Here is an 18,554-nt window from a genome sequence, read left to right as displayed (position 1 = left end):
GCATTCGGCATATACAAAGACTGATACAAATTATACTTTCCCATAATATCGCTACCGGTTAGCGGGTATTGGATTGGACACACACACACACACAGAAAAGTATTTCGTCGTTCAAGAATGACAGGAAAAGTAAGTAGCTTCACGACGGAATTGCAAAAATGATAATTTTACTTTTTCCATATTTTAGACCAAATTAAAATTATGTAAAATTACTTCTTTTGACATGGGGAATGCATGGACAAAGTTTCATCAAAATCAAATAATGAAAGATTCAAATAAAAAAAAATGCTTTAAATTGTAAAAGAACGCTTCCAATAAGCGTTTGAAATCTTACACGTTATTCCATGGCGTGATTTTTTTGGATTGGCAACCTACCTTCGAGTATGACGTTATACAACGTCAAAATGACTTAAGCATGACACATGCTTATAATAAAACTTTAAAATTATCTTTTAATCGAACATTCTAAATTTAAAGTTGTTCAATGATTGAGGACGAATTTTCCATGTTATTTTCGAATATTTGGCATGTTTTCTGAGCATTTAAGATTTCAAGGAAGATTTTTTGCTTTTTTGAACATCTGACAGCAACATTTTTCGAAGTCAGAGTGCTTTTGAATTCGATAAGGAAAAAAAAAAATACTTCGGATAATTGAATCACGAAAAACATATTTTTTCGCTGTCTTATTTATGTTTATTTGTCTTATTTTGAGAATTTGTAGATCCAAGATGGCGGCCAAAATAACAATAAATAAAAACAGTCCAGACTCGATTATCCGAAGCCTCGATTATCCGAAGTTTCGATTATCCGAAGTTCGATTATCCGAAGGTTTGTATAGGACTTCGGATAATCGAATCATGACCAAAAAAAATTCTTTTTCGTATTTTTTTATTTTCTTACTTTTAACATCAAATTCGAGTTCTGTGACCTCATTTTAGTCAGATTTGAATCGTTGATTGCCTATTAAATAGAGCGTCCAATTTCCCGGGGTTTCAAATTTCCCGGGAAACGGGAAATTTTCAACAAATTTCCCGGGAAATCCCGGGAAATTGAAATTTGTCACAAATTGTTCTGATCCTGGTTCTGATTTATATTTTGCAACAAATTGCAACTTAATTGGTCAAAATATGTGTGAGGATCAATGAGTGCCTTGACTACTTGTAAAAAAAAACAAACAGTTTCAGGAAAATATATAAATTTTGAGCATGAGCATGAGCATGAGAGAGTTTCAGGAAAATATATAAATTTTCTTAATTTATAAGCTGTTTTTAAAATTCGATCAAAATATCGGAAAATTGTGATAAGTATTTTTTCTTAGGAAGTTGGTATTAATACCACACAATTGCTTTTAAATTTGTCAGTTGGAGAGAATATGATAAAGAATAATATTGATAAATAAGTTGAAATGAGAAAAAAATGCAGTAAATATGTTTTTCATGGCAAATATTTATTCCAGAACAAATCTTACTGGTTTGAGCTCATGAATAAATATATAGATTTCGAAGGTTTTTTTTTTAATAATTTTTCCTTCTCTTGGCAAATCCATTGTTAGAATATCCAATTACATCAAAATGAACTATAGTACAAATCATAGTTGAAAGGTACTCCAAAACTCTATTAGGTTATAAAAATTACGATATTGTGAATTGATTATTTACTAATAAAAACTAATTGAATTGAATTGAATAAATATAAAGGCATTGAATTTACCTTAAAAATCTGCTTTTTTATTGAAATGCCATTTTATGCAATCACAACTCGAATTTGGAGCGATGTTTTGAAATATGTTTGCCTTTTTCGGGCACCTTGTATATAATAAGGAGCAGTTTTTTAATGATTCAGCCTAATAAATGACTTAGGTTAAAAGAATTCTTCTTGCACAACCCTCTTTGAGACATTTACTGAAATCAATTCAGTTTTCATTCAATTTGTTCATAGTAAAAAAACGAAAAAAAAACTTTTTTTGAAACTTAATTTTCATTTTGTTTCCGAGCTTCCTTCTTTTTCAACTAACATAACAAGAATTTTCGTTTAAAAAGATTACCAAATTATGATAGTTTATTTTCATTCCATAAAATCGTAATTTGTGTTGCCCCGCAGATTAATAAGATCTATTCACAGTTGTGAAAGCTTCAGAAATTGATGTAATCTGAAATAAACCTTAACGTGAAGTATTTAGACGAACTGACAAAGTTCAATAAGAACAAATTGAATTTAATGAAATAAAATTAAGTTCTATCATTTTTTTTTTGTAAATCAAAAATCAATACCAAAAAGTTAAGAAAATGTATACTTCCGCTTGCATTTCGGGAATTCCCGGGAAATTTACAAATTTCCCGGGAAACGGGAAATATATTTTTTCGGGAAATCCCGGGAATTCCCGGGAATTTTTTTCCCGGGACGGGAATATGGACGCTCTACTATTAAATTACAAAATGGTTTTTTTTTTTCAAAATTTGAACACCGCCATGTTGAATTTAAAACATCTCAATCACTTTAGCGTATTTTAGGGGTCATACCTAAGCTCGACAATCATAAATAAGGCAACTTTTTTTTCGTGATTCGATTATCTGAAGTTTCGATTATGCGAAGTGAATTTTTTCCGAGGCCTTCGGATAATCGAGTCTGGACTGTATGTAGAAAATGCATTTGAAAATTGAATAGACATTCAACCATTCAAATTTGACTAAAGTAAGGTCACAGAATTCGAATTTGATGTAAAAAGTAAGACAATAAAAAACATTATTTTAATCATGATTCGATTATCCGAAATCCCATACAAACCTTCGGATAATCGAACTTCGGATAACACAGTCCAACAAGATTTTGTCTCTGAGACGAGTATATGTGTTCCTAGTAGAATTTTGCCTGCTGAATCCGAATCCGGGTCCAGAATTGCTCCAAATGGTCCCAATTTTGAGATACACCCGTTTGAAATGTTAGTTCAGGCCAAAATTAGCTACTTTGCTGACTATTTTACAAAAGAACTATTGAATAAACAACTAAACCAATACATGTATCTTAAAGTTCACGTTTTCCCCTTTCTGAAACACCCCTGGTTTTTAAAATTTGATTGTTTCTACGCATATTTTTAGCCATTTTAAAATTATACTTCAGTTTGTTCTCATTCAAATTTTTCCAACTTGCATGCAAGTCAAATTCTAATTTTAAAATGGTTATAAATATGCGTAGAAACAATCAAATTTTAAAAACCAGGGGTGTTTCAGAAAGGGGAAAACGTGAACTTTAAGATACATGTATTGGTTTAGTTGTTTATTCAATAGTTCTTTTGTAAAATAGTCGCCAAAGTAGCTAATTTTAGCCTAAACTAACATTTCAAACGGGTGTATCTCAAAATTGGGACCATTTGGAGCAATTCTGGACCCGGATTCGGATTCAGCAGGCAAAATTCTACTAGGAACACATATTCTCGTCTCAGAGACAAGAAACATTTGATTTTTTGTTGAACTGTGTAATCGAAACATCGGATAATCGAGTCTGTACTATAGCGGGAGAGTAAAGAATCAAGAGATAATCGTATCGTACTTGTACTTGCAATCAACCAATGTTTTTTCGAGGACGGTTCTGCACAACTATCATACCGGTCATTTCAAACACGCGAAAGTCCTCTTTCACGGCAGGCCATGTTTCTCTCAATGACAGCCAGTCAGTCAATTAGTCAATGTGCCGCGCGCAGCAACAATGTCAACGTTCATTCATAACAAACCCCGAATGCAACGCACACTTTGTCAGCTCCACACACATCCTTGCTTTTGAACCACGTTTTGTGAATCATTCGGGGCGGTGCGCACGTGTGTGTTGGTTCAAGTAGCGAGTGTTGGAAAACGAGGGGATAGCACGAGGAATGCTTGCAAAATGTTACGAATTTAATGAAGTGGTGAAATTATAAGTTTATTCTAAGAATCAAAAATTTGTGTTTTTGAACCTTACAATCGTGGCACCCCTCGTCGCTTGTTATCACTCAAGTTCCAATGTGTGGCGACCTTACATCTACCACGGCACGTTCGCTGGACTTGAAGCACTGTGCTTGAAGTGTATTCGCCCGGGTTTGCTTGTATTTGCCGTGTAAATATTTCCACTCTTGAACCTAGAAGTGCGAGTGAAGAACGTACAACTTCAACAGCGCAGCAGACTGCCTCGTCTTGAGTGTGTTTACTATAGCGCTGATAAAAATCTTGTCTAATATACGACGCTGTCCCGGATTCTCTTCACGGAGAGAATTTCGCTCTGGTTGTGTACTACTAACTCTACTCCCCAGGTTGTCTAGTGGTCGGACGTTTCACGGTGGTTTAGTATTTAAGACGCTGCTGTTCAGTGAACCGGTTTGTTTCGCGTTCGGTCATTCCACACTGCACACACAGTTGTACTATACAGCTTATATAAATAGATATATCTATCTACATAGAGTCCGTACTCTGTTGTATCGCTATCGCTGCAGTCAGTATCCAGTCGTACTCAGTGCACTATCCGTGACGGTATCAGCTGGACTGTATACTACGGGAATCTCCGGTCAGTGATAACTCTTCCCGCAAACAGTGAGTTAGTAGAGTGCTAAGTGAACTCTACACAGAAGAGCTAGAAAGCCAGTGACAACGCATCAGTACCAGCCACGACCAACCTTATCTTTCAAGGTTACGAAGGCTGTGCAAGAGTGAAATCGGCTCGTATAGAATTACGGTGTGACTTGCTCAATCGATAACCCACGGAACTACTGGAAACCGCAGCAATGCTGTCCCACCTTCTCAAAGAAAACGCTGGCTCCGTCATTGTCAGCACCGGAAACGTGCTGAACGTGAGTGACCTCCGGAAGAAGGCTGGCCAGAAGCCGACGGATGAGGTAAGAGTGCCCGCTACTACTCCGTGTAAAAATAGATCCCTTTTACTCTGCGAAGGCAGCAGGCAAAAAAATTGAGCAATTCCAACTGGTTGTGGTTCGGAAGGGATTTCGGCAGCCGGCGGCGCTGCAGTGAAATTTAGTGAAAATACACCGGCATATACATTTTTCCGCTATATTTGCCTGCGAGAGACCGACTGTATCGAACCGGATTCGATGGCGGGGAAATTTATTGCTATTTTGGCAGGTTCACCGCTGGGCGATGCGATGTGTCTAATCTGAAACGCTGGGTGGTGGCCATGGGCGCTAGTTATGGCAGGGTTTGGTATTACAGCGCTGTGTGGTGGTGTTGTTGTTGGTGGGTCGGTTGTGATGAACAGTGCTTCCAGTTAGTGTCGAGGCTACGTTCATCGGTAAAAAAAATAATAGATGCATTGCAAATCTAACAAAATATTTAAGCCTTTGAGCGACAAAGCAGTCTGCAATGGTTCAAATAATTTACTTTTCGTGTAAATTTGGGGTTTTATAAAAGTTGTTTATCGAAGCTAATTAGATTTTTCCTTTTTTGTCTTTTAATTTTCAAGAACACAGTCCAGGCTCGATTATCCGAAGCCTCGATCATTTGAAGTTTAGATTGTCCGAAAGTTTCTTAGGAACTTGGGATAATCGAATCATGGACAGATAATATATTTTTTGCAATTCCGTCGTGAAACTACTTACTTTTCCTGTCATTCTTGAACGACGAAATAGCCTACTTTTCTGTACCAAAAATAACAGAATCGAATAGCAACACTTTTCAAAATAAATGCTGAAAAGTTCTACTTTTCAGCACTGAAATGGGTGCTGAAAAGTTGAACTTTTCAGCACTTGTTTCGAAAAGTAACACTTTTCAACATTTTTTTGATTTAAACGATTTATTGACAAAATACATGAAAATTCGACTTAAAATTTCACTCAATGGGTGTTTTTCGAAATTGCAAAAAATGTTGTATGGAACTCGTTGCAAAACTTGATTTTTTCAGCACTCGTCGTATTTATCCAACTCGGTGAACCTCGTTGGATAAATGCACGACTCGTGCTGAAAAAATCCTCTTTTTGCAACTTGTTGCATAAACTACTATTATGATTCGCGAAAGTATTGTAAACAATACAACTGAAATAAAAAAAATCTAAATTATTCGCTCTACAGCATTGCCTTGGCGTTCTCGATTGCGAGATTCCTACTCGAAGCTAGGTGTCCGAAGGCTTGATTGTTGAGGCAATTGCAAACCTCTTTTTTTACACCTAAGCTTCCATCAACCCCGGGATTCGAACTGAAAACCTTCCAAATCCGGACACTTAGTAGCATATCATTTTTGTTTAGCTGGCAAAAAATCATGTAATAAGTTGGAAATGTAGAAATATCATCAGGATGTAGTATAAACAGTCAGTTTTAAGAGAATGCATGCAAAATAGGTCTTTTCTAACATTTTTTTTATCAGAATTTGAAAATTAAAGTGACTTGTTGTGTTTCGAATCCCGGACACTGATAAAAGCTGATTCGAAATCCGGACATTTTTGTTTCGAATTCCGGACACTCGATTTTGCTATCGAGAAATTAAAAGTGAGAGTGTGTGCAACATGGAGTTAAACTTTCTGTGAAGTTGCTGTGAAGATTACCATAGCACTTTGAAAAGTTTAACTCCGTGTTGCACGCACACACTCTCACTTTTGATTTCTCGATTGAATCGCATAAATTTGGTTTGATATGTTAGAGAATGGCATTCTTTAGGTCTCAAATAAGCTGTAAACATCAAAAACAATCGATATTTTATATAACAATTTTGCTACAATTTGAGGAAATCATATCCATAAAATTCTGCTTTTATTTTATTTTATTGTTATGACATTAACTACAGCGTTCAAACTAACTTTAAATGAAAGTTGATGTTAGAATTCATCAAATACCACAGTTTTGACATTCAGAATGCGAACTTATTATATCCAGATAATTGATAAAGCAAGATGAGGTGTCCGGGTTTCGAAGCGTCCGGGAAATCGAATCATGACGTTACCAGCGACTCCACCGAGACAGGACCCAGGGAGACGACTCCTACACCTGGACTGAGCTATCGACATAACCTCTAGGTTAGACCGGGGCCAACATTTAAATTTCCCCGTCCGACGGAAGGCGTGATCAGACAAACCTCCTTCTTGGATCGAACCCAGGCTGACTGGGTGAGAGGCAATCACGCTTACCCCTACACCACGGGTCCCGGCTATACAACTGAAATAAGTCCGTTGCAAATATGTTTAAAAAAAATGTCGCCTCAATCTTCCAAATCGGCAGAAAAGCAATTCTCCCAAGAATGAGCGTTTTTTTGAAAATTTAATTTGACAAAAGCTTTCAAAAATATTTGTACCAGCATAATCAAACTTCGGATAATCGAGTCTGGATTGTATATGATTATCATTTTTGATTTTTTGTTGCTTATGTTTTATTTGACAAAAAATGCCATCTATCGAGCTATGACACAAGTTAGTTTAAAATTCACTTGGCAGAGCTGCCAATTTTTCGAAAAAAAGTCATCATTTTTGAAAAACATTGAAAAAAAGTAGAAACGTGTTATGAACAAGCTTGACCATCTCTAAAAAAATATTTTTCTCGAATGGAGCAGAATATTTTTTTATAAATTTGCTTCACAGGCATCGCAGATTGCACAGCCTCTGAATGAAAAACAAACAGGAAAATTGAGTTTTTCTCTACGTCTTACATTTTACAAGAGACGCTAACTCGTCAAGCAAATAGGTGTCCGATTTTCAATGTTAATAAAGATTATCGTGAAGATAAAGAATAAATAAAGAAGTATCGTGAAACTTTCCGATCTCTCGAATAAAAATATTTTCAGAATGTTCAAAAATAAATAAATTAAAAACAAAGCGTAATTACAATTTGAAACATTTCACTGAAATTTTTCACAGGCTTTCTAAGCACCTGTGAATAGCAAGGTGTACACCATTATTGGTCTTATTATTTAATGAAAAGATGTTTCGTTTGCATTTAATAAGTTGTTACTGTCTTGTAAATGTCTTAACGTGCCCTCAAGAACACAAACAACGGCAATGGAACTGATTTTGTTCGAAAATAAACGAATAGAAATAATTATATATTTCTAAAAGTAACATTGGCTACACTGCCGTAATTCAACTCCTCGCTGCTCCACTTTGCTGGCTGCTAGCAAATTGCACAATGTAGCGCCTGCCAGTCAGCCGTCTTCTTTGACATTAAAAATCAGCGAAAAATTCTGACCAACAATGCTCGGTACGACGTAACAGTGAGGTCATTAAAAGTTGAACATCGTCCTAACTTGGTACATTCAAATATGAAACAAGTTTTTTTTTTGTTGAAAGCTTACTAACTACATTCCATGGATTTATTTTGGATCGATGCTAACGTTCAGATATAAACAACCGATCAATTTTCTACTAATGTAAGCTAATACGTGATTGTTTAGAATGGCGAACCACGGCGTACAAAAACACATGTTCCTAAATGGACTTTGCTGTGTGTTGGTACATGTTTTGAAAACTGCTAATCAGAATTAGCTGAAGCCGCGATGTGTTTGTGCTCAAATGTGTTCGTTTCGTGCAACATTCCACGGCACAACGTCATTTTTGTTAGCTACGGTAGGGATTCGATTGCTTGATTCTTTTCACTGAATAAGTATTCAAAACGGAGGACTATCATTTTATGTTGTGTTTTTACAATACAAATCATTGTCCTACGAACCTGTTAATTTGACATCAGCAGTAATCAAATTATCAATATTTCACTGTGCAAAAGTTTTGCTGAATTATTAAGCAAGCAAAAAAAAAAAAACCACCAGACAACGCTCATTGAAGGCGCCTTGTTGCCCGTCGTCGTCCCTTATGTACAAGAGAGTCCTCAGCAGTGAAGTGCTTCCAGGGATGCCAGATGAAATTTTGAGTTATCTGCAAAATTTTTTTCAAATATCTGCAAAAATCTGCAAACTCAAATACACGAAAAACTAGGTTTATGGATTCCTATCCTACAATTCTGTTTAACAAAATTATGGTGTTTAACTCAAACAACGTGCACATGTCTTTTTTATGTACTTAAATCTGTGTGAAAACAAACTATTTAGCTAAAATTATTTACAATATTTTCAAATAATTTGAAAAAGTCTTCATAAAATATACTATAGCTTCAATTAAATCTTATTTACCTGCATTCCTTTTCGATAAACGGCAGGATACCCTTAGTATAACTTTAAAATTATACAAACAGTATTCTAAAAATTAACAATTAACATTTTTGTCAAGATACCTTTTGTATGTTTTATTCCTCAAATTTGTGTTTTCCTATTTCCAGATTAGGCTAATATAAATACACTTTTTAAGGTTTTTTTTCAATGTTTTCGAAGACAAAAAAAATTAACTGTCTTCTAAAATAATTTTAATTCAATAATTTCGGCATAGTTTTCGCGACGGTTTTAGTTTTGCCTATTTTGTGATACTTTTGAATAACTTAACAAAAAGTTAAATAAAAATATGCGATAGTATTATTTCGTGCAGTATTGTATCTAAATTATTGTTTCAACGGCTATCAACGGTTTAAGCTGATTTCACGTAATTATATTTTTAAATCTTTAAAGTCCATGTAGCATATTTTCAGATAAGTCTAATTTTTTGATAACCATTTCAATGGCTTATTTTTCTTGCACCACTTTACTTGAATTGTTTACTATTTGTATGGTCATGTCAGTTATTTTCATAAACTAAAAATTTATCATAATTCTTATAAGTGGAAAGGAGTTATTGTTGCATCTCGCTGTAAAAATACATATGCGACAATTTTCTAAATTGATACGAAAGTTTTTATTTATTTCAAATGTAGGTCTCTGAATTCTTAATTCATTCATATGAAAATTCATTGTTCGCTTCGCTTCGCTTCGCTTTTTTACTTGTAATTAAAGGATGACTTACTCAACAAATAAAAAGTAATAATAAAACAGTTAACAATAGATGGTAAAATATTTCAATAATTCATCGCTAACAACATTTTTGGATGTTTTTGTGATCAGAAAAATAACCAGGCTAGCGTAGTTCAAGTCTGGCCCTGGAGAATCCGGAATATCTCCGGCCAGGAACCCGGAATCTAGGTTTTTTCGATGCATCGTGTTCGGTGTTAAATTACTGATCGAACGAACCCAGAAGAACTAAAATTGGTTTAGTTTGAGCCAAGATAGTGGAAATATTCAATATTAAAAAACCAAGTGATAATTAAATGGCTAACAAATCTGTAAACTTTAAAAATTGTAAAATACCGTCCACACCTAAATCTCCTAAGACTTCGCTAAAAATTTACTATGGAAAATCAAATCACATTAAAAATAACTTAGTCTTTGTCTTATTGTGGGTCGTTGAACTCTAATATGCCCCCTTAAACATCCGAAGTGATCTGGAAAAATGTACAGTTTTTGAAAATTTTATACATATGTACCCTTTAGGCATTTCACACCTTATGTTCTGAAACATTAAAAAAAACTTGAAACCTAGCTCTACATTTTGTAAAGTAACTCATGCTGAAAATTGTGGAACAATAAGTAAGTAAAAAGACGAATTTTTAAAAAACTTCCAGAGCAACAGCTTAAGAGAATGTTCGATAGAATGTTTTTTTTAATATTGTGTTTGTTTGTTTATCACAAGTAAATCTGTAGAAATTCATAAATGTAAAACTTTGATCAGTCGAGTCTGGGTTGTATGAAGAGCGTTCAATTTTCCGGGGTTACAAAATTCCAGGGAAACGGGAATTTAGAAATTTATCAAAAATTGATCTGATCCTGGTTTGGATTATTATTTTGCAACAAAATTGTAGAGAATAGCAATAGCAATGGTAAAAATAAGTGTGAGAATCAATTAATGCCTTGACTGCCTGTAAAAAAACTTACGACTTCAAGAAAATATGTATTTTTCAATTTATAAGCATACAAAATAAAAAAAAATAATTATAAGTATTTTTTTTCTAGGGTTTTTTCTCAAAATTAATTTTCCCTAAAAGAGCTAGCTAGCAAAATCTTTACTTAGAACTATGTACCCTCCCTGTAAAGGCTTATGAATTGATCTCAGTTGAAAGGTTCTCCAAATCACTGAATTGCAAATGTAACATCCTGGAGTAGAACTGTTGAATTTTAATAAACAATGAATGAAAATTTATTTTTTTTTAAAGTAGGTATTATTTTTTTAATCACGGTGTTTGGGCAGTGAGTAAAATTAATTCATGCTCAAAAACCATAAAATGCTTTTAAATTTATCTCTGTGACCAGCTCGAGAGAATATACTGAAGCATAATATTGATAATTAAGTTGCAATGAAAAATATATAATGCAGAAAATATGTTTTTCATGGCAAATATTTTTTCCAGAAAAAAATTTACTGGTTTGAGCTCAGCAATAAATAAATAAGCATTAAATTTGCCTTAAAAATAATCCTTTTCACTTAAAATACAATTTTTATGCAATCACACCTCAAAGTTTTCAAATATTTGGAGCGAGCTTTTTGAAAAAAGGTTTGCATGTTTTGGGCACTTTTGTGTAATACGAAAAGTTTTTCAATGATTTTTTAATTATGCAACCTTCGGTTAAAATCATTTTCATAGCAAAAAAGTAGTTCAGTAGTTTCATATTTAAACTTCTTACGCCCTTGGTAGCTCTAGTGCCATATACATTTTCAACTTTAAACTGAAATTTCTCGAACAAATTCTCAAATTATCCTAATTCTCCTAGCACAGCCCTCTTTGAGACATTTAATGTTATCAATTCAATTTTCATCTAATTTGGTCATGGTAAACAAAAACGTAGAGGAAACTTACAGTATGTAAAAAAAGTATTTACACCCCTTGGGCACTATGCACATTTTGTGATGAAACATGTAAAAAAATTAAAGTTTGACAGGAACCTAGTACTACGTTTTGTTCAAAAACTCATGCCAAACATTTTGCTACAAAAATCTCATGAAAAGATGATTTCTATAAAAAGTTATATAACAAATACTATTACGAAAATAAAAAAGGTGCAAAAAAAGTATGTACACCTTTCGAAAAATTAACATAAATAATGTTATTTGTTGACAAATCACCATAAATCCAGTCTCCCAACTCCAAATAGGCATCCTTGACTGATTAAAAAAAGAATTTGGATGGAATATAAAGTTTACTAACTACTTAGTATAAAAGTTTATATAACTCTGGAAATTCTATATAAAACTTATCTAAACTTAATTTTGCAAACTTTTAATTCAACTAAATGTCAATATATTACCATATAATTGCTAAATAAACATTTTGGAGTGGGTATAACACCGTTTTGGGGGTATTTGTATCGGTAGAATAGATTTTTTGTTGGAATTTCGTACCAACCCGGAATTACGTCGTAGGAAAATCCGCCGGCATCCGAACCGGTCCACGATTCACAAGTCAACCTATGTGGAATCGGAAAGGGCATAAAATTTCCGATCTTTTGATACCCAAACATCTAGGTTTTCTTTAAAACCTACGTTTTTAAATACCTGGGCAAAAAGTAAGTTTGATCCACAAGAACAAAAATTACGAAATTCCATACATTTTTGGCAGGTTGCTCAAACGAAACCATAACAACGTTTTTGCTTAGGTATTTAAAAACGTAGGTTTTAAAGAAAACCTAGATGTTTGGGTATCAAAAGATCGGAAATTTTATGCCCTTTCCTATTTCACATAGGTTGACTTGTGAATCGTGGACCGGTTTGGATGCCGGCGGATTTTCCTACGACGTAATTCCGGGTTGGTACGAAATTCCAACGAAAAATCTATTCTATCGATACAAATACCCCCAAAACGGTGTTATACCCACTCCAAAATGTTTATTTAGCAATTATATGGTAATATATTGACATTCAGTTGAATTAAAAGTTTGCAAAATTAAGTTTAGATAAGTTTTATATAGAATTTCCAGAGTTATATAAACTTTTATACTAACTAGTTAGTAAACTTTATATTCAATCCAAATTCTTTTTTTAATCAGTCAAGGATGCCTATTTGGAGTTGGGAGACTGGATTTATGGTGATTTGTCAACAAATAACATTATTTATGTTAATTTTTCGAAAGGTGTACAAACTTTTTTTGCACCTTTTTTATTTTCGTAATAGTATTTGTTATATAACTTTTTATAGAAATCATCTTTTCATGAGCTTTTTTTAGCAAAATGTTTGGTATGAGTTTCTGAACAAAACGTAGTACTAGGTTCCTGTCAAACTTTAAATTTTTTACATGTTTCATCACAAAATGTGCATAGTGCCCAAGGGGTGTAAATACTTTTTTTACATACTGTAATTTTGATCTTGGTGGGAAGGGGTACTTTATTTTCAAATGGTATATGGTATTTAACTATTTTTTTATTTAAAAAAATGTTCCAAAAGGATAAGAAAATGTATACTTTTGATTGAATTTCGGGAAATCCCGGGAAATCAACAATTTTCGGGATTTTTTTTTTCGGGAAATCTCGATAATTCCTGGGACGGGAAATTGGACGCTCTAGTTGTATGTGTTCTCTTAAAAAAATGTTTTTTTTGTTAACATGTAAAAGTCAACACTTTATTGGCGATATTCCTCCTCAATAAGCTTGACTCTTGAACAAAACAAAAATTGAAAAATACATAAATATATAACTGTCGTTTTGATCTGTTTTTGCTTTTGGTCCGAAAACATAATTAACAATTTCGTAAAAAAATTAAATATATCAAAAATAAAAAAACTCGGATTATTGTTCAGAATGGCTCTAATATTTTATTTTTTTATATGTGTTTATTTAAAACATAAATTTTAAATTGAAATTTCTATTTTGAGGAATATTTTGAAAAAGTTTTAAAAAGCCAATATTTAAAAAAAATTGTTCAAAAATGTGTCAAGAAATTACCTTAAAATATATTGAGTAAATAAAATTCAATTGTTTGAAGAAATTCGAAGAATAGTTTTTTTTTAAATGGTGTTTAAATTATTAACTGCAATTAAATTATTTTTAAACATTTTATAAAATATTTGATTAAAAATGCACAATAACGCAAAAAGTGCATTTCGATTTTTTCATAAATATTGTTGTGCTGAGTAAATTAAACTTTATAAACTTGCTACGACCATTTGTATTCAAATGCAATCGACCAAACAATTGCAATAATATTCTAAACAAAATAAAAATAAATCAAATAAACACATTGTAAGATATCTTTGTTTTTCTTTCTTATAATCCAAATAAATTGATCTTATTTGCAACACTATTTAGTTTATTTGTGGGTAATTCTCCGCCAACTCACACAGCAGTTGCCCCGACCCCTCTTCGATTTGCGTGAAACTATGTCCTAAGGGGTAACTTTTGTCCCTGATCACGAATCCGAGGTCCGTTTTTTGATATCTCGTGACGGAGGGGCGGTACGACCCCTTCCATTTTTGAACATGCGAAAAAAGAGGTGTTTTTCAATAATTTGCAGCCTGAAACGGTGATAAGATAGAAATTTGGTGTCAAAGGGACTTTTATGTAAAATTAGACGCCCGATTTGAAGGCGTACTCAGAATTCCGGAAAAAGGTATTTTTCATCGAAAAAAACACTAAAAAAGTTTTAAAAACTCTCCCATTTTTCGTTACTCGACTGTAAAAAATTTTGGAACATGTCATTTTATGGGAAATTTAATATACTTTTCGAATCTACATTGACCCAGAAGGGTCATTTTTTCATTTAGAACAAAATTTTTCATTTTAGAATTTCGTGTTTTTTCTAACTTTGCAGGGTTATTTTTTAGAGTGTAACAATGTTCTACAAAGTTGTAGAGCAGACAATTACAAAAATTTTGATATATAGACATAAGGGGTTTGCTTATAAACATCACGAGTTATCGCGATTTTACGAAAAAAAGTTTTGAAAAAGTTGGTCGTCATCGATCATGGCCGTTCATGGTCACCCGCGACAGACACGGACGACGAAACAAAGAGAAACGCAAAAAGTAACTTTTTCAAAACTTTTTTTCGTAAAATCGCGATAACTCATGATGTTTATAAACAAACCCCTTATGTCTATATATCAAAATTTTTGTAATTGTCTGCTCTACAACTTTGTAGAACATTGTTACACTCTAAAAAATAACCCTGCAAAGTTAGAAAAAATACAAAATTTTAAAATGAAAATTTTTGTTCTAAATGAAAAAAATGACCCTTCTGGGTAAATGTAGATTCGAAAAGTACATTAAATTTCCCATAAAATGACATGTTCCAAAAAATTTTACAGTCGAGTAACGGAAAATGGGAGAATTTTTAAAACTTTTTTAGTGTTTTTTTCGATGAAAAATACGTTTTTTCGGAATTCTGAGTACGCCACCAAATCGGGCGTCTAATTTTACATAAAAGTCCCTTTGACACCAAATTTCTATCTCATCACCGTTTCAGGCTGCAAATTATTGAAAAACACCTCTTTTTTCGCATGTTCAAAAATGGAAGGGGTCGAAAAATCAGACCTGCAAAATCGTGCATTTCGTGTTAAATATTAGAAAAAAAATCAAAACTAAAGCCTTGTGCCCTATCAGAAAACTAGAAACGCTTTGATTTATTTTATTTTTATAAATTTTTAAGTTTATCTCCATTGAATCCTTATGTGAGCCAAAATTTCTTTTTAAATATCAATTGCATTAGTTTTTAAAATTCTATTTATTTAAAAATTTCTTTTGTGTGCACTGCTGCTGAATTTTCAATGGGAAAACAATTAAAACTAAAATAAAAGTCTTTCAGAAATTTCGAATCATAATTATTTAAATCAATCCAATTAAATAAAAAAAATAATAGGCATAGATAAATAAGTATGCAACTAACGTTTTTGTGCAATTTAAGAAATATTGTGAAATGATTCGAAACACAAACCCAAAATTAAAAACAAGGCAAACAATATATGTTGAAATGTTTTTAGAATGTTTGAACATTTGACTTGAAAATACTAAACTACCGTCATCAGGAGTGACATTGGGTCTGGGGGATGAGATTGGGTCATACAAATTTCAGCAATGTCACCCCTGATAACGGTTATCATTCTTTATATGTGAACGCCTTAGGTTTTTTATACATCAGACAAAATCATACAAGATTTTTTTCTTTTATATCTAGAGTTTTTTCCTATTAGCTATTGTCTTTCATATGTTTATAGGACCTATTCGAAAAAAAATCTGCAGATATTTATTGTGATACAAACAGTAATGCAGAAAGTGCTACAAAATTCATTAGAAAAAGTGACCAGCTTTCTTTGGAATCATATTCATATATGATTCGTTGGTAATTTGTCGTCTCCTTATTCAACTTTATAAGTTATGAAAAAAAGAGGGGACAAAAACAAAAGAAAATATTTGCAACATCATTGTTGATTGAATTGGGATAATATTTTTTATAACTTGTTAGTTTATGTTTTTTGGAAAATTGAAATTTGCTGTTTGTCATACGTTTTATAAGCTTACAAAACTGAATAAGTTATCAAAACCAAAACTCACTGTGAAACAAATCATCGACAAATTTGACTGTACCGGCTCAATAAAAAAAGAACCCCGGAATATTTTCTTACACATAAATGTCATGTAGATTGAACAATATTGTACCTGTGCTTCCCGCAAAAAGAAAACTGGACTTTTAAAAATAATGTATACATAATCGCTACAGTTTAGCCTGTTTGACTTTTTCGCAATTTTCGGTCGAAAATTGAGTTTTTGCGTGATTTAAGGAAAAGCTCGTTAAGTTTTTTGGTCAATATTTTTGGCGACTAAGGTAAAAACGAATGTAAATTAAATTAAATTGAATGTTTAATTCAGAATTTGCCATTGAAAATTCTTCTTCAAATCTTATAATAGCAATATACCAGGATAAACGGCCTAAAAACAACTGAGACCGGGACCAACGTTTTACTTCTCCATCTGATAGAAAAATATTTTGAAAACCGCATTGAAAATCTTATGTAACTTCGCATTTCCATTTTTTTTTTTTTGTTTCTGAAAAATAAACAGAGGTAGAAAACCAAATTCACCGTTAATTCTTAATATTTACAAAACATAAAGAAATTAATATAAAAAATGCCAAAACTCATCTCATTATGTTTTCAAAATTGTCCCATATAAGAATCTGAAAACTCAATGAAGTTAACAACAATATTTGCTTCAAATAATTAAGGACAGCGTTTTTTCAACAAAATCTTGGAAAACATTTACTGAGCTTGTTTAAACGAATGTTAAAAAGGATTAATTACAATTGAATTATCTTGAAGCCAAGCAATTTCAACCTTTTTAACACCTAGATTTGAGTAGGAATCTTACAGTACACCAAAGCCATGTTGTAGAGCGCGCAATCTGAATTGTATTTTTTTTTTTTGCGACAAATGGTTGGTAAAATTTGGAATACTTGCATATTTTGACAGTTATCAAACTTGACATAGGTCTAAGAAGATTAATTCTAAATTTGTAAATGCTATGTACAGTTGGGTTACTCAACTTATTCAAAAAAAATGTCACATAAGGACTATAGTTTTTTTTGCAAACCTCGCCGGTAAAATATCTGCAAAAATCTGCAACAAAAAAGTTGTCTGCAACAAATTTCGGAAATCTTCAAATTTGCAGAGAAATCTGCAAATCTGGCATCCCTGAGTGCTTCATACATTCTTCATGAGCTCTCTCTCACGGCGGCGCGGCGGTTACTTTTGTCGACGACGATGAGGTCAAGGACGGCAGCTTGTCGATTAAAGTGTTCTTCCTTCCTGCAACAAAATCTGGACAGAACCGGACCAGAAAAAAAGATTTACAACGCAACAAAATGCGTTGTGTTTTCACGCTAAATGGAGACGCGTGGTTACGCGTGAAAAAAATGTGTGTGTGGGAATGATGGGGTGACACTTTGGGTGACACACATTTGACAAAACATTTCATCGCGTCAGAAGCCAAAAAATAAACCATTTTGCGTTTCGCCTAGAAGAAAGCACATAAATCTTACTCCGGTGTGTCAACAATGACACACAGTAGATGAGGTGTTATGAACAGGGCATATTTAATTTGATTTGTTTTTATTTGATTTAGAACTTTTTCTTGAACGATTTAGTTGCTTAAACAACTAATTTCTATTGAATTTAATTACAATCCAGCCTCGATTACACAACTGAGTTGCTTTGGAGAATTTGAACGGTTCGCGTCGCGGTAAACAAGCCGGATTTTCCGTCTATGTTTCCCCCCCCGATTGTGTGTGTATTTCGACCCGGGTGATTTCGGGATGTTTGACAGTTGCTTTGGAGAATTTGAACGGTTCGCGTCGCGGTCAACAAGCAGGATTTTCGTTGCCGTTTCCGTCTTTGTTTCCCCCCCGATTGTGTGTGTATTTCGACCCGGGTGATTTCGGGATGTTTGACAGTTGCTTTGGAGAATTTGAACGGTTCGCGTCGCGGTCAACAAGCCGGATTTTCGTTGCCGTTTCCGTCTATGTTTCCCCCCCGATTGTGTGTGTATTTCGACCCGGGTGATTTCGGGATGTTTGACAGTTGCTTTGGAGAATTTGAACGGTTCGCGTCGCGGTAAACAAGCCGGATTTTCGTTGCCGTTTCCGTCTTTGTTTCCCCCCGATTGTGTGTGTATTTCGACCCGGGTGATTTCGGGATGTTTGACAG

The 18,554-nt window shown here is 33.4% G+C and overlaps 2 protein-coding genes across 2 annotated transcripts in view; one reads left to right on the top strand and one right to left on the bottom strand.

Annotated features, from left to right (window-relative positions):
* LOC120414869 (uncharacterized) overlaps positions 1 to 18,554 on the bottom strand; it is a 50,682-nt gene that overhangs the window by 8,503 nt on the left and 23,625 nt on the right. The window lies entirely within an intron of this gene.
* LOC120414870 (glutamate--cysteine ligase regulatory subunit) overlaps positions 4,120 to 18,554 on the top strand; it is a 33,980-nt gene continuing 19,545 nt past the window's right edge. The window contains exon 1 of the mRNA XM_039576189.2: positions 4,120 to 4,858. Within this exon, the coding sequence (XP_039432123.1) occupies positions 4,748 to 4,858 (111 nt within the window). The 5' untranslated portion in view covers positions 4,120 to 4,747. The remainder of the gene's footprint in view (positions 4,859 to 18,554) is intronic.

Source organism: Culex pipiens, chromosome 2, assembly GCF_016801865.2.
Source record: "Culex pipiens pallens isolate TS chromosome 2, TS_CPP_V2, whole genome shotgun sequence".
NCBI lineage: Eukaryota > Metazoa > Arthropoda > Insecta > Diptera > Culicidae > Culex > Culex pipiens.
This window is presented reverse-complemented; position numbering and strand designations above follow the sequence as displayed.